General features: G+C 35.3%; 1 protein-coding gene across 2 annotated transcripts; it reads left to right on the forward strand.

The window, feature by feature from the left end:
• The first annotated feature begins 338 nt into the window (after positions 1–338).
• LOC129268140 (tetraspanin-18-like) lies at positions 339–16,754 on the forward strand. 2 transcript variants are annotated; one of them, XM_064104906.1, is made up of 10 exons: positions 339–532; positions 4,330–4,425; positions 5,319–5,516; positions 6,455–6,529; positions 7,039–7,143; positions 9,378–9,503; positions 10,183–10,293; positions 12,152–12,235; positions 13,352–14,849; positions 15,062–16,754. In XM_064104906.1, exons 2-9 carry the CDS (start codon positions 4,351–4,353, stop codon positions 13,415–13,417), a joined length of 840 nt encoding a protein of 279 aa, XP_063960976.1. In that variant the 5' UTR covers positions 339–532; positions 4,330–4,350; the 3' UTR covers positions 13,418–14,849; positions 15,062–16,754. The 2 variants fall into 2 exon arrangements, with proteins under 2 accessions (XP_063960976.1, XP_054761699.2); XM_054905724.2 differs by lacking the exon at positions 339–532 and adding an exon at positions 563–776.
• The last annotated feature ends 934 nt before the right edge of the window (positions 16,755–17,688 follow it).

Genomic DNA, 17,688 nt, shown 5'->3' on the forward strand with positions numbered 1-17,688 from the left:
TATAAATGAGTTTTATCATTTATTAATTTAATAAATCAATTATTTTCTGTCCATTTTTTTATGTGAAAAAAAATTCAATTACAATTCAAATTCGTTCCTCATAAAGTGAAATATTTGATACACTGTGTGCAATTCGTTACGGTTTTTTTTTTCACTGCAAGACATTATGTTTTAAGACTTCATGAATTTAATGGCTTAAATAGAATAATTAGACGTTGGTAAACAAAATGTGAGTACATTCGAAATCCCATCTGCAATCTAGATAACAAACAGTCGATGTCAAATTACCCATATTCTTCCACCGGTTAGCAGGAATATGTCATGATGGATAGAAGATTACGTGTAAAATAAATTGCCAAGTGGAAACAAAACGTGCGAGCTTAATCGGCTTGTTAAAAGTTTTCAATAGCTAGCCATGTACTCGTTCATTTCGAAGCTACTCATTTGTATCGGGTACGTCACTCTACCCCTATGTGGATTCCCATTGTTCCTTCTGACCCTATTTGTGATCTTCAACCAAAACCCGTTTATGGTTAGTGACGAAAGTACTACTTCTTTTGCCATTCATAAATCGGCTCAAATTCGGCTCCCGAATTGGCCAACGCCCCGATGCAGCGTGCGGCGTTTGTGAAGGCTTTTTATTTGACTATTGAAATTCGAACTGGTGTTTTGTTGTGTGTGAGTGTGTGCCATTAAGTGCATGGTACGGAATGCGTGTGTATGACTGTGTGTTGCTGTGGCGTTTATTTTCTGGGTGTGATCGGACGTAACTAGTAGTAAGTATTCCGAAAATTAAACATGATGTATTTCTAAAATGGGCTTGCGATTGTTGTGGCCGTGATGGTTGATATATTGCATGAATGTGTATACATGTAGTTTTGTGTTACTTTCAGTGCTGAAGTCCAAATGCATGTAGGCCTATTATTAGTTTAGATCTAGTTGAAACAAATGTCCTTGGAACATACAAAAGCCTTAACATCACTGCTTGTAAAGGGTTCGTGTGTACATGGACGTGTGACCGTGAAACTTTTTTGAGATGACAACCAGTGGCGGTGATCGATGGATATAGAATAATATTTATGTACTGTTTATAACACAACGACCATTTAACATATATATATATATGTATATATATAAGAGACAAAGAGGTAATGCATATATATATATATATATATACACACAGCAAAAAATGCGGTGTTAACCGGTGTACATAGAGGACCACACCAGTTATTTTACACCGTTGTTAAATTGACAGTGTTAGTTTAGCACCTATAGGTATTATTGCAACACCTTTGGTTGTTACATGTATACTCTTTGGTGTTATATTCGATCTCTAGGGTGTAATTTTAACACCAGAGGATGTGGTCCTCTATTAACACCCGCTGGTGTTAGTTTTAACACCACAGTTTTTGCAGTGTATATAAATATGTATATTTCATACATATATGCATATATATATTTTTTATGTATATACATATATATATATATACATTTATGTGTGTGAGGGTGTGTGTGTGTGTTGTGTTAAAAGAGATGGTTACCAACATTTTTTTAATTAAAAGATTCATTCTCATGCACATCCAGAAACTTAATTTACTGTTTGACTTGTAATGGTTGTGGAAAATATTATATTGGAGAAACGGGGGCATCTTGAGAAATTGAACGACCCATCATCGTCAACATATAAGAGAAAAAATATCAAATTCTTAATGTAAGTAAGCACTTATCAACATGAGCAAAAGGAATTAGTCCCGAGTTCCATGCGGTTCCTTTCTACAGATAATGAAAACGAACGGGAAAATACTTCATAGACATTTTCCAACCGGTTTTAAATAGACCGTGATTGTTTTAGTATTTCTCCGAATTTTATTAGAGAATGGGTCTTTTATTATTTCAATGATTGTAAATATGTAAATAGTAACGACAGAAGAATGATAATGAAATGTCTTAATTGTGACATTATGTTAACATAATGAGTTTAACAGTTACTACGCAACGCATCCAGTTACATAGCGTGTACATGTATGGCGCCAGCCCAGAGCGCACTTTTTGTAAGAATTTGCTTGTTCATTTCACTTTCTGAAGATTAAAAAAACCAAGTAAAAGTGGAATATTCTTCGGCTATTCTTCGTTTATTCTATATATATATATATATATATATATATATATTCACATTCTTGTAACACTGGCGTCAGAAGGGGGGCTCATGGCTGGGGGCATGGACCCCAAAGTTTTCATGACTAAGAAAAATAGAAAACTATAAAGAAAACGAATGAGAGAAGGGTTTTCTGAATATTATTTCAAAATCTTTCACAAAATTTAATTTCTGTAATGAAAATGTCAAGTTTTTTTACATGAATTATCACCGATCCTCCTTTTCTTCCCCAACCATTTTTCCCCCATATTTCGCCACTGGTTTTTATTGCAATTTAGATTTCATGATACACAAAAATACGACAAACTGAGAGTAGTTATTTTATAGAATAAAAGTCAAAATTTAAATGAAATGATTGGACATGATTCATATCAAGTATTGTACATGTAGGATGCATCAATACGATCCATGAGGATATATTTGCGAGCAACTGCTTCACCCCAAAATACAAGACCATTAATTTAATAAACATAGTTATTTTTCATATATTGAGGATAAACTTTCAATGATTTTCTGCAGACTTTAATTACACATCTTGCATCTTCAAAATTACATTTTTTTTTAAACCTAGAGTACTCCTTTAAACAAATACTTTGTTTAAAGGGATGGTCCGAGCTAAAAGTATGTATAGCTTAATAAATAGAGTAGAATTCACTGAGCAAAATGCCAAAAATTTCATCAAATTCGGATAACAAATAACAAAGTTATTGAATTTTAAAGTTTAGCAATATTTTGTGAAAACAGTCGTCATGAATATTCATTAGGTGGGCTGATGATGTCACATCTCCACTTGTTCTTTTGTATTTTATTATATGAAATTAGGTTTATTCAAATGTTTTCCTCCAAGAACTAGAAAAATTGGATTGACAACTGATTTAGTGCATTAGATATTTATTGCTGCAACTTATTTCATTATAAGGGATACATATTATTCACACAAGTTTGAAAAAATGAAAAAATTATGATTTTATGTAATAACATAAGAAAACGGAAAGTGGAGATGTGACATCATCAGACCACCTAATGAATATTCACGACGACTGTTTTCACAAAATATTGCTATACTTTAAACTTCAATAACTTTATTATTTTTTATCCGATTTTGATGAAATTTTCGGCATTTTGCTCAGTGAATTCTACTCTATGTATTAAGATATAAATATTTTCAGCCCGGACCATCCCTTTAATCAATTATCCCTTACCATAAATCCTCAATCTTTTCACAAACTTTCATTTTCGATTTCCTTTCAAACCGGAAAAAAATTTCCATTAACGTATAGACTTATTAAACGATTTGATTTCAAGTATTGGGTTGCACTCCATTACTAGATAGAAAAACAACAACCCGGTCATTTGGGAAATTATTTCCTTTTTGAAATAAACAAACTTGTTATCTGTATTGTGTTTCCTCGATCATCTGCACTATTTACATGAGCCGCGTGCAAACATGTAAAACAATATAATTCATGATGGTGTTTCTACATGGTCAGCCCCCTCCCCTCCCCATGCTTCAACTTCCACAGCGATTCCCCTTGGCTGAATACACAAAAAATTTTATGACCCACATGTAATACAGTGTATTGGCGATATTTAAGTACCCTTAAAAATAGAAATGAGGTTTTGTACACCGTCGCCTCCTTATCTACTTTTCTTTTTAGGTTTTAGGTTTGGTTTTTTTAGTTTGGATCATGATATATTTATTTATGAATGTGCTACTTCGTGTGGTTTGTGAATAAACTTCGATTATTTTATTGCTCAATTTGGGAGCGTTTCACTAACATTTTTCCGACAAGTATTCAGATCTGACATATTTCCTTGATTTTGATTGGCTGAGAAGCACTGTTACTATGGTAACTGTCGAATAAAACGTCCGACAAATCCTTGCATGAAATCGCCCCTATTGTGGTCTTCAGAAATGTTGTCAATGTTCATTTGGCTAATATGAATATGAAATATCTAGTGGATCGATTGTGAAGCGCTGTGTAAGAGTAAGAAAATCATAATAAATACTCATTGGATTTTATCTTAAAGAAGGGATCTTATTTAGAGGGATAGGGGGCCTTATTTATATATTTTTTTCTACATTCATGATATGTATGAATTCAGATATAGATTTCAATTAAGATTTTAAAAATCTCACCGTCTTAATTACGCGTATTATCTTTTATTTTTAGGTCAAGAAAAACTAATTCAAGATGGGCAGCGTGGAACTAGGCGGTTGTGCTAAGTGCTCCAAGTATCTTCTTATTATCTTCAATGTTCTATTCTTTGTAAGTAAAAATTGATTACGTAATGAATTGGGGATATCGACTGAAGTGATGATAAATCGACCGGGTTTTACATGATGGAGAGATTGGTAATGTGGTTTACAGATTAATACGACGAATGAATTGCTTGAGTGATTAATTTTTTATTGATTGATTGGTTGGTTGGTTGGTTGGTTGGTTGGTTGGTTGGTTGGTTGGTTGGTTGGTTGGTTGGTTGGTTGGTTGGTTGGTTGGTTGGTTGGTTGGTTGGTTGGTTGGTTGGTTGGTTGGTTGGTTGGTTGGTTGGTTGGTTGGTTGGTTGATTGATTGATTGATTGATTGATTGATTGATTGATTGATTGATTGATTGATTGATTGATTGATTGATTGATTGATTGATTGTTTAATTGGTTGATTGATTGATTGATTATTAAATTTGGATTATATCTAATATTTTTCCTCCTTGACCGAGAACATATTTCGTTCTTTCGTGTATATATATATATATATATAATATGTATATATATATAAATATATATATATCAATATGTTGTTTACGATCGTTTCAGAAATGGATTTTGAATTCTCTTTTTTAGTCACATCATGGGCACTGACGAAGAGTGTGACTTTACTTTTCATTTTTGAGAGCTATGCTCCTTTTAAAATCTACGATTTTATTTCCACGGCATTTACTAGACTATTTGTGATTATTATTATACATATATAATTATGTATAATTGTGTTTTCCCCGACGAAGGGGAAGGCGGGAAGAGGACCACCGAAAATTTGGATACTCAAATCATTTTGATTGGCATTCAATGAATTCCAGCAACACATCATTATGTATATGTAAATATTGGTCATCATAATATACGGATATCTATAATCTCTCATAATTATCTCTCATCTTAATTTAGCTGGTCGGCATCGCTCTCCTCGCCGTCGGCATCTGGGTCATCGTCCAGCCCTACCAGATTGCCATCCTCGAAATCCTGGACAACCCACTTATCCAGAACAGTGCCTACCTGATTATTGCCATTGGATCCTTCATTATTGTGGTATCAGCGTTAGGATGCTGCGGGGCCTGTATGAACTCCAAGTGCATGCTTGTGATTGTAAGTCGGGATATAGAAACTAAGTGGCCGGTGTTCTGAACTCAGGTTTGAATTAAAGAATGGTGTAAAGTTGTGGTTTAACTATGGATCGCCTATATTGGGGCACAAATCCCTAACAGTGCACATCCAATTTATTAACTGATTTGACACTCAAATTTGTCATAATTGTCTGGGAATGATAATTTAACTATTTGAAGTATTTTTTCTTCATTAAGAAAGCAACAGGAAACAAATAATGAACATAACAGATATACCATATCAACAGATTTTTTTAATTTTTGGCTCTCCACAATTTTAGCACAGTTATAGTAGACCGTGGTCTGACTTCAGAATACGATTAGTAGTAGAAGTAAGAAACCTTATGGAAGTCCCATCATATTTTTTTTTTAGGGGGGGTTGTTTTGTTTTTGTTTATTTGCTCTTGGCCATAAGTGCCGTGCCGGGGTTCGAACCCGAAACTTTTATGTATTACTTTAACAGTTTTTGTAAATGTCTTGTGTAAAAAGAATATGTAATATAATATTACATATTCTTTTTACACAAGACATTTTGAAATACTTAATTACATGACTGCGAGCCCTTCTCCCATTATAAATATCCCCATTATCGGAAACACAAATACACCCCGTGTTTAGATTATCCCCGCTTACCGGGTCATTACCCGGGGGATCTCTGTGTGGCTGTGTGATTGTTCCATTTTGTTGGTTGTTTTGGAACCCAGTTTATTTTAGTCTGGATGCCGAACAATATTGCCAGTGTAAAATAGAAAAATAATTTGACTAGAAAGTAATTTCAAAATACTGGTGACTTATTTTTATCGCTATCCTGTGTATATGAAAAGGACATCAGTTGGCCGGAGTTCTAGAACAGAAAAAGATGTTTTACTTTGATGTACATGTATAAGTAACGATTTTTTTTTCTTCACCTTATCCCCTCAGTACTTCATCATCATCTTGATCATCTTCATCGCACAGCTGGTTGGATGTGCTTTGGTTCTTGCATACAGGAGCAAGGTATGTTCAAATGATTTTAAACAATATAGGACCTAAAGCATTTCCATGTGGGACACTTCATATCTCGGTATTAATGTGATTTGTGACATAGGAGGTGGCAGGGGGGTTAATACGTTCATTGTACAGTGGTGGTGGTGGTGGTAGTAGTAGTAGTAGTAGTAGTAGTAGTAGTAGTAGTAGTAGTAGTAGTAGTAGTAGAAGAAGTAGTTGTAGAAGCAATAAAAGAAGTAGCAGCAGTAATAGTAGTAGAAGTATTAGCACTATAGCAATAGTTGTAGTAGTAGTAGTAGTAGAAGAGGTAGCAGTAGAAAGTGTAGCAGCAGTAATAATAGAAGATTAGCAGTATAGCAGTAGTCGTCGTGGAATTAGTAGTAATATTAGTACTTTTAATAATCTTTAATCTTTTTCGAGTTATTAAAGTTTTTTCTCCCCCTATACCTTACACCCCCTTCCCCGTTCCCCACTCCTTACCCCTCAAAATGGATTTTCCTCTTTTCATCCTATAACAGGTTGATGATTTCGTCACGAACTCGTTATCCTCCACCATGGATCTCTATGAAGGAGAGGCCGCTAACGATACCACCAGCACCGCATGGAATGCCATCCAGATTCTTGTAAGTTGGATTAACTTTGAGTACCTAGCTTATACCGCTTTCAGTAACTCGCTGACCCGGACTAGTCTCGGGCTAAGTTGTAAAATTTTATTCATGAATAGCGCGGGCTATTTCAGGCCCGGGCTATTTTGACGCTGCTTTTCTCAGCACCAGACCAGCGCCAGGCCCGCGTTTTTTTTTAATGGGTGATCGCAAAAGCAGCGCCGGTGTAGGCGCTGAATGAGACCAACAAAACACGGGACCAATCGGCAGGTAAAAGAGCCGCCGATTAGTCTTGCCGGTGCCTATCGGCTGCTCGGGCCAATTTGGCTATGACACTGGCTCTGCTGTATTTCCTGAACGCAAATAATGTGGACTAAATTTAGCGTGGGTCTGGTGCGGAGCAAAAAATCACTGAAAACTGAAAACGGTATTAAGATATGCAAATAAAGTGAGTTGTGTAGCCTACACACTGTCAGTGTATGCATAAAAATATTTCAAAAAGAAACCTTGAAAATTTCATTTCATAATCATCATGTCCCCGTCTTACAAAGGGATGCGATTGATCTGATCAGCCACAATACTGAAATTAATGTTTGCTCAAAATATTTCCTAGATATGCTATTAATTCATGCATTCATCATTACTTTTTTTTCAGTGTGCTTCTCTTTGTGTACAAAGGACATTGTGCTTTTTTTTTGGAAAAAATATGACATCGATCGGGATTTCCATATAGTTGAGGTTGATCGGATCAGTCGTAACTCTTTGTAAGATCAGTACATGCTTCGCAATTGGTTTTAAAAACCATGTAAAAACATAGTCCACTGAGTTAACTTAACTAGGGATGCTTATGACTACATTGTATATTCATCATTATCGCAGTAGTTAGGGGCCGATTAGCTTCAAACTTTTAGGTGATTCCTGTCTGACCAAGTCAGCTTGCAATGTTGATTTCAGCATCAGCTGCTGCAAGAGGATTAAAAAAGTCAAAATATCTTAAATGTTCGAAGTTAACAATCCCCTAAGTCAATGACAAGTCACAACAACAAATCCGACTCTAAACCGATGAAAGCTATTGCGTTATTACCAATGGTATAGCATCGGTCGGTTTGAAGTCGTTTTCGTTGGTGTGACTGTCACAGTGGCATTCGAGTTTAACATGTTTGAATTTTGGATATAAAAACTAAATTTCCTTAACCGTTAAATGATATAAATATGATGATTATGCTGATGATGAACAGCATTTTTGTTTGGTGCGCCATTTTTCCGTAAGAAAGACGCTGGCTCCCGAAAAGATAGGTCCTAAATTCAGATCTGAAAGTACAATTATATATGAAGTTAAAAGACTATAGGGGTAACGGAAGAGAATGCCCTATAAGATTTAACAAATAATTAGTAATAGCATGAAGAAACTCTCCTGTTTGTTATCATATCGATGCAAAGTAGTAATTCATAAAGTCGTAGAAATCTTAGTGAATATATATTATCTTTACGGCTGGTTTTGTATTGTTTTTTTTTTTTTCCTTGTTCTGCTTCTTTTAATGGCAGATTTAGTTACATGAAACGATGTAAACTATAAGTAATGACTTTGGAAATAGCAGGAACATGTATCTAATTTCAAGGTATAAAACAGTATTTTGAAAGTGAAGACCATAACCGACGTTTGAAAACGATACCTGACAATCTATTGTAAGAGCCCGTTTTGAATATTTGAATCTATAACTCCCACGTTCCGTTTGTATAACCTGTTGGGAATATAAATAAACGCATTATTTCCATTTGTAACCACGACAATCTTTTTCATGCGTTTCATTCACCATTTAATAATTATATTGGTCTCATGGGGGTCGAGGTCGGTCTGTACATTATATTTCACTTATTTTTGCGGGGTCCCCCCCCCCCCCTCCTTTATGTTTGTGATTTTAGCGTGTGACTTTAAAAGACTCCTTCAAATAACCCCATTTAGAATAGAAATAATCACCTATTTCGGGTTTTTTTACTGAAAATAACTTTTAACTTCTGGAGGCTTCCACGGCGAAGAAAGAAAAATGGTCATGTGTTTTTCCTAAAAAGGTGGGACTCGGTGGTCCTTTTCAGGACCAACACTTTCGCACAAAAGAATAAACTTACAAGTCATGGCGTGACATGAAACCCATTTGTAAGTAACCTGTTTCGCTCGGCTCGACCCAATGTAATAAACGAATGTTTTATATCATTTGTTAAGTGATTAAGAATTTTTTTTTCTTCTCCTGTAGCTTGAATGCTGTGGAACCGATGGATATGAGGACTGGGCCGATAGCACCTGGGTAAACGATACCAATCCAACGATCGCGATCGATGGCACCTCTTACGACCAGACTTACCCTGCAACATGCTGTGTGGTAAGACTGATCACTACAATTATACAGAGGGCAGAATATTCAGGGGCGTATCTAGGGGCGGACCCAAGATTAACCAGAAAAAGGGGGGGACAAACATTTTCTGACGAGCAAAAAAAAGATAAAGTAAAAGGAAAGCAGGTCGAAATTCTTGCATCTGCAATTTCCCTGATAAAGAATTCTGACAATCAAGTTAAATCCTTTAAAAGAGGAGAGGAGCGTTATATTACCCTGCCCCCCCCCCCCCCCCGCCATATCAACGCCCGGCCATACTGGACTGAATTGTGTCCCTTTCCAAGTTGTCATCCAAGTCCAGCTCGACCAACGAATACTTGATTTGAGTAAATTAAGGGGAAAAAATCAACATTGGTGGAAGTTTTCATCAACGTTGGATGTGAAATAAGGAAATTATAGTATTTTAAGCTTCATGCGTTTCTCTTTATTGAAACGCGAACAGAGGAATATCATGTTTATTATGTGCTCTATTTAGTGATATATTACATGTATTATGATCATGAAGAAAAAACAGATTCCGTATAGCTATGATTATAACACGTGTGCAGTAACTTCTTGTTTGTTCTGTGTTTTTAGATTTCTCACATCAATTCACTTTATTGTTTAATCTAATTAAATCTCTACTCGTTACTCATAATTATTTAAGTTGTTTTTATTTTTCTTCCAGTTTGTGGACAAGTACACAATTATTTCCGGTGGATATTGGCCGACACCAGTAAACATCTCATCGTGTATGGGTATCCAAGGACCACTCTCAAACGACACTCTCAATACAGGGGTAAGGGCATTACCCCTTCTGCACACATCCCGAATCCTTAACGGGGAGTTAACCCTGACACATAGTTTGTTGTAAAAAAAAAAAGCTGAAAAAATAATAATGAATGTTGGAGAAGGTTTAAGAAAAAAGAATTAGAAAGATATTAGAATTTGACGTTTTTTTATTTGTGACGTCATGTAAACGTCAAATTCTAATATCTTTCTTATTGCTGCCCCACATGTTATATAAAATGCATAATTTTTTTTTAGTGGTTCGTAATAACTTATTTTTTTAGGAGCGGGTGTGAAATGAATTGTCTATTGATATACCGGTATTAGAATAAAAACTATGAACAATTTTCGGGGAAATTACATTTTATTCATTTTTTTTACCATACGATATGTCGGAAGGCAGCCCGCATATGACGTCACAAATCAAATGATTAACATTCTAATAACTCTTTCATTCTTTGATGAATTTTCTTCAAACCTTCGCTGATATTTTTATTTATAACTGCTGCTGTTTTTACAAGAAACATATGTTCGGGGGTGAACTTTCCCTTTAAAGAAGAATGAAACCATTGGAGCAACTTGATTGGAGGAAGAAAATTCACAGAATAAGATCAAAGACAGTTATGAGCATTTGAATGTCAAGATACCTAATGCTATCAAGATCCTCCTATTGGCAATGCGAACACGATCTGGGATAATACATGGACAACTATCCCCTTTTGACTCTGAAAATATTATTCAATTTAAGGATATGACAAACAAGTATATATTCATCCACGGTATGATGTTGCGAAACCCTTATTACATATATGCCCTCTCATGAAGAGAGCATCTGTCTTTGATGGAGACTAGGAAAATAATAAAGTTAAAATTGAATAGATACTTAAGTAATTCAGAAGTTGTACGTTTGGGATACAAATCAGTGGACATAGTGGATATCACACATCTTGGTTGCATTGCCGATGAGAGGATCTACTTTGCATCAGCGATCAGTGGCGTACAGATGGAGGGGGGGGGGGCTTCCGGGAGGGGTGCTTTCCCCCACCCCCCCCCCCCCCCCCATTTCCACAACCAAGAAAAAATTAGAAAATAAATAAAGAAAAGTAAAGAGAGGATAAATATTACGTCAGAATGTATCACAAAATTTGATTTTTGTAATACAAATTTCAAAATGTTTGCTTGTTCGCTTCTCTCGCTCGCAAATTTTAATAACTTTTGCACGATACACCATATTTAGCTCATTACGCCACTGTCAGTGTTTTCCATTACATTCAAATGCTCTTATTTTTTATTCAATATTCCTTGAACTTTCAATGATTTGTTACTTTATTTTAAAAAAAATATCCCGTTTAAAGAAACATCAGTAGCGTAAGTGGGGGGGGGGGTTGAACCTCCCCCTTGATTTTTTGTGAAAGACACACTCCCCCTTAATAAACTACCCCCCCCCCCCCTCTTAAAAAAATCAACTCCCCCCCCCCTTATTTATTTCTTTTATTTTATTTTATTTTTTTTGCTTGTCAAATTTATTTTGGGTACGAAACGACGTCCATTTTAAGGTAAAGACCTTTTTTTTTCTTGTAAAAATTTTCGGCGTAAGAAATCACTTCAAATTTTGGCTGAAGACCTTTTTTTCTCCTTGTCAATTTTTTTTGCTATAAGAAACAACCTCCAATTTTTGGTGAGGACCTTTTTTCTTTTTGCTTGTCAACTTTTCATTCAGCTTGAGCCCCCCCCCCCTCAAAAATCCTATCTACGCTACTGAGTAACATGATACCACATACGATTTTCTAATCAGTAATATTTTAGTCAATTTTCCACCTGCCAAACTTAGAGTAAGACCACTTTTTTTAATCATTTTTTAATCACAGGGCTGTTACAATGCTTTCCAAGATTTTGTTACCAATCAAATCGCTTACGTCGGTGGAGTCGGCCTTGGACTTCTAATCTTCGAGGTAAGTTGGTTATAATTACAAGGGTAATTACCATGGCCTTGGGAAGTGGGGGTGCAGGGGTGCTGAAGGTTTGCCAGCGGGTGCCAGGGAGCATCCCTGGAAATCACCAGGTAGGTATGTTTAAAGGACAAGTCCACCCCAACAAAAAGTTGATTTGAATAAAAAGAGAAAAATCCAACAAGCATAACACTGAAAATTTCATCAAAATCGGATGTAAGATAAGAAAGTTATGACATTTTAAAGTTTTGCTAAATTTCACAAAACAGTTATATGCACATCCTGGTGGGTATGCAAATGAGGAGACTGATGACGTCATCCACTCACTATTTCTTTTGTATTTTATTGTATAAAATAGGGAATATCCTATTTTTCTCCTCATTGTCAAGTGAAACAACGATTAAATCCTCCCTGAATATGTGGAATGAGCATTGTTAAATACTGTACGATTCAGTCAAGTTGGTCCTTATTGTCAAATCTATGACAAATGAAATATTGTATAATTCAAACAATAAAAAACAAAAGAAATAGTGAGTGAAGGACATCATCGACTGTCTCGTTTCAGTTATGCATATCACTGTTTTGTGAAAAATAAGCAAAACTTTAAAATGTCATAACTTTTTTGTTTTACATCCGATTTTGATGAAATTTTCAGCGTTTGCTAGTTTGATTTTTCTCTATTTATTCAAATCAACATTTTTTATGGGGTGGACTTGACCTTTAAAAAGTATACATTTAACCAAAATCACCTTCGTCTTTTAATGAAAACATTTTTTTATTATTTTTGTCACATATTTTCTGACTCTATGTTGTAGTGAAAACTTCTTTGTTCTTTTGCTTGTCTACAAAAACCGAGCAACAAATCTAAATTTCCACTTCGCATAGGCTAGGGTTACTTGGGTTTCAAATTTGATAATTTGATAATCAGTAGTATGTATAGTCAATGCATGAATTGATAAATGAATGAATAAGTAAGTGAATGGATGAATATACAAGAATCAATTAACAAATAGATAAATGAATATATAAATAAGTAAACGAATGAATGAACTAATTGATTAATGAATGGATGGATGAATGAATGAATGAATGAATCTACTTTTTCTGTCTTTTCATCAGCTCCTGTCAATGGCATTCGCTATTATCCTGTGCCGCGGCATCTCCAAGGGAGAGGACGTTGTCTAGGCAACGCGTCGTCATACTCACCACGCTCACCATTCCACCACTTCCTTTAGTCTTCGCTCCAGACAAAGAACGTCCATAAAATAGTAAAATATTCCAGCCCCCCCCCCCCCCACCCATTGCGGTAACGACTTTATTAAACTATTATGAACGAATTGAATGAACTATTGGTAAGAAAGAACCTAAATGTTGTATATAGTTTTTAAAGGAAGATACCATTTTCTTTCTTCATTTGAGGAAGAAGGCTTGACATGAATTTTCATTGAAGCCCATGTTTTTTAACTCCTTCCGACTTGAGCTTTTTTTTCAATAATTCTCCATATTTTTCATAGATGGAGTGATTGGTACATAAAATTGATTTCACAGGAATATGTAGAAAAACAAGAAGTAAATAAGAAGATAATATACACGGGTTTTTGTCTTGTTTTATATCTAGTTAGTACTGGTTCTTAATTATGGACTGCAAATTTCAATGCTTTATCAATCATCCCCTGGTTCATTTAGCAGTCCATAATGTTACGCATGACTTTATAAACCACGCGCTACGAATTGTTTTAGGTATGACAAGCCAAATGGGTAAGCCTTTCAAGTGTTTATTCATTAAATCACTAATCCCTGCTCAATGGAACGTGTATTTCCTGCAACAATTTCACTTGATTATCTAAAATGCCGTACTTTGCTTGGACATCAGAAAAAAATGTTTGAGCACACCGTTTGGCGTTCCATACCCCACGCATCGGTGAAGTCACGCGTACCTGTGAAGCATTGAACTCTAGTGAATGAATAAGAACTGTTCGCTATTCCATGTTGGGTCATATCAAACTATGTATCCGGTTTCAAATATTGTGTTTATGTCATGAAGACTGCAATATTGAAGAAAATGAAATTTGCTACCCGTTCTTGTAATCATGATAATAGACAATCTCTTACTAGCAATACTCAAGCCGGGGTAGTGTGATTGATATAAGTATATTTTTGTCAGTTTGTACAGAATGAACGACCTTCGACTTTGAGGCTGTAATGGTAATAAGTAAAACTTTCTCCTTGACTACTACACAATATATTCTTTGATATATGGCATTAAATATCAATTAAGAGGCTCATTAAAAAGATGTTAATTCTTTGATATATGGCATTAAATATCAATTAAGAGGCTCATTAAAAAGATGTTACTTTATGAAAGTGTAATATTGGCTGAGAAACATTTTTTTACTTAAACGATCGTAATATTTTGAATGAGTAACATGTGTGTATTTTATCAAAATAGTTCGTGTTATATTCAGAGGTTTATATCAAAACAGTTCATACATTATATATTTAGGATAAATTATGTACATGATTATTATACATATTTAAGCCTTGGGGGCAGCTAGCCTCGTTCGGTTGCCTTAGGGTGTGTTGTAAGAAAATATTTGCGATCGATCGCAAAATTCAGGTGGAGGTGCCGTGGCCGAGTTGTCTAAGGCGCCTGGCTATACATGGAAAGTCCGGGGTTCGATCCCCGGCCGCGGCACCTATGACCGTGAGCAAGGCATTTAATCTACAATGCTCTTTTATTCTGCTTTCAAATAAATGGAAATGCTATATGCATTATTGGTAACTAGGTGTGCACTTGTTTGTTAAAAAAAAAAAAAAAAAAAAAAAAAGGTGCAAATTTACAAGTGTTAGATCACTTTTAACTAAAGCAAATCAATTTGTATTTTGTTGATGCAAGAAGCAGACCTTCAATCGATCAATGGCAAATTTATATAATGAAATGCATGAATTTTAACTGATTTTGGACCTAAAATTGATTTGCAAGTTGCAACCAGTAAGTTTCTTGCAACGCCCCGTTTGCGTTATCGATATCCGGATGCGTTAGTCGATTTATATATAGATACTTTCGATATCGATGCAAAAATTAACACACGATGCAACTGTTTTTTAATTGATTCGCTTGTCATTCTTTCGCCACCACCAAGCTATCGATCGCGGATGGGTCCATCAGATCCGTCGAAAAACATCTTCGTCTGAGGCTTAATAGATTTTTAGGGAGAAATAGGTATATGCGGTCTTTCAATATGCAAGATTATCTTCAATAAAATGATTATATGAATATTTTTGGTTGATAAACTCGTGATGGGGTTTGTTTATGATGTATATATATTTAAATATTTCCCTCACTACTTACTATTATCTAAATACTAAGCTCTGTACAAAAACACTATTTTTATTTTATATTATATACATAGCTCCTGTCTTTATTCCCCATGCCTATTTGATATTCTAAAATAACTTCCCTACTGAAAAGAACACAGTGTGTGCCACAGTGTGTTCATAGTGTGAAACACAAAGGGAAATCACGTTCACACTGTTAAAATTGAGCATTTAAACAGTGTGAATCATAATATTAAAATAGTCGACCATGTGAACACACTGTGATCACACTGTGTGACGCTGTTTTCTTTCAAGTGGGGTCGTTATGCTTCGAATTATAATTCTCGTTTCATCCCTCAACACTAATATTCATAACAAGTAAAGTGTTATTGTAACTTTATTGTGCTTAATAATCGCATACTAGCCTAGCATATAATCTAGGCGGAGGCTGCAGTTATTGTCTTTGCTGTTATGCTGAACGTAAGCATACGTCTGATCTGGCGAAGACTACGCATAGAGGCTAGATTATATGCTAATACTAGTTTTGCTTCGTAAGGCTAAATGTGTTACGAAGAGCAGGCGAACCATGATCCGGGGAATATAAATATAACGAGCGAATTTTACTTTCAGAAACAATAATATTAATGATAGACCTACATGTAATAAAGTTTAATAGTTCGCTTCCTTACATAAGAAAAGTGGAAATTGTATCATCATAATGGTATGAAAATGATTGAAATATCCAAGGTTATTTTTTATCAAAACACGCATGAGATTCCTATATGTTCAAGTGGATTTCGTGAATTCATGTCTGAACCGTTTTTGCAATTATGAATTAAAAACTCATATATATATATATATCATTGTTGAATAGCATAATGTACTTTCTAATACATGGAGTGCAATAGCAAGTCTTAACAAATAAACGCTATAATGTGAAAACGTTTTTGATTTTTGCATTTGAAATCTACGTGTCAAAATACTGTACAGTACACATAATTGCATCTTTTTCTGTCAATAATATGATAAACAATTTAATTTCTTTTCAATCTAGTTGTTAAGAATTCAAATCGTATGGTAAGCATCTCCTATCGGGGAGTTCGCAGTTGTTTTGCTCAATAGATAAAAATTACTTCTGTGTTATGTTTTGTCTTTGTACTTTTATTCAGTTCTTGATAATAAATATGTAGACAATGGAAAAAAAGAGTCTCGTATTATTGATTCGGGTTGTTAATATGACGTCATACAGGGGCCGAAACAGTATTGCCCGGGGGAGGCGAAGTTGATTTCATCCACACACGCTAGTACGCGGGGACGGGGGTTCAACCACTCTCCCCCCCCCCCCCCCCACTCAGATTTTTTTTGAAAACTTTTTTTTTCGCTTGTCAAATTTTCATTCAGCTCAACCCCCCCCCCCCCCCTTCCAAAATCCTGCCTACGCTACTGCATCCACATTTCCCCCTGATCGGTAGCACAAAGGGCTAAAAGCCAAAATTATGTCCTGTTTCTCATAAGAAATAAATAATGCGAGCGCCGAAGCGTGATTTGAATGTATGCTCATATACTGACTTGAAACAGAACATTCTACATTCATTTTTGTCGTAATTATGGGCGGGTTGCTTAATCTGCACGAATAATACGAACGAGAAGCGCGAGCAAATTTGTTTTCAAATGATGATACTGGCTAGAAAGCGAAACAATTTAAGAACTATTTGCAAAATGTAATGGACATGTTATCATATTTATAAGTATATATCTATCTATATATCTAAACAAATACTGCGAGCTCGGAGCGCAAGCCGAATTCTTTTGACATACATAATTTGAAAACTGGCCACTCTATGCACTATTAGTAATTAAAATAATGTATATTATTTTGCAGGGCAGTGCGCCATTCCTGCTAACAAGCGGATCTTTCTCCTATTCTCAAAATGTGTAACAAATCATTACGAAAGAGTTTTTTTTTCATCAAAGTAAACTAATACCTTGGTCACATTTGCTCTACGGCGGCCGTACGGCGAGTCGAAAATAGCCGTTTTAACATTCTTTTGTCCAACTACATATGGGTGGTTTGAATTAAAATAGCTAAAACGGCTGTTTTCGACTCGCCGTACAGCAAATGTGACCAAGGTATAAAT

Source organism: Lytechinus pictus, chromosome 9 (assembly GCF_037042905.1).
Source record: "Lytechinus pictus isolate F3 Inbred chromosome 9, Lp3.0, whole genome shotgun sequence".
NCBI classification, from domain to species: domain Eukaryota; kingdom Metazoa; phylum Echinodermata; class Echinoidea; order Temnopleuroida; family Toxopneustidae; genus Lytechinus; species Lytechinus pictus.

Bases quoted from the DNA above. Each gene is read 5' to 3' on its own strand.
- LOC129268140 (XM_064104906.1), top strand. From the start codon at position 4,351: ATGGGCAGCGTGGAACTAGGCGGTTGTGCTAAGTGCTCCAAGTATCTT. The intron at 7,144-9,377 runs GTAAGTTGGATT...CTTCTCCTGTAG, and splicing joins GGAATGCCATCCAGATTCTT to CTTGAATGCTGTGGAACCGA. The intron at 12,236-13,351 runs GTAAGTTGGTTA...TCTTTTCATCAG, and splicing joins TTGGACTTCTAATCTTCGAG to CTCCTGTCAATGGCATTCGC.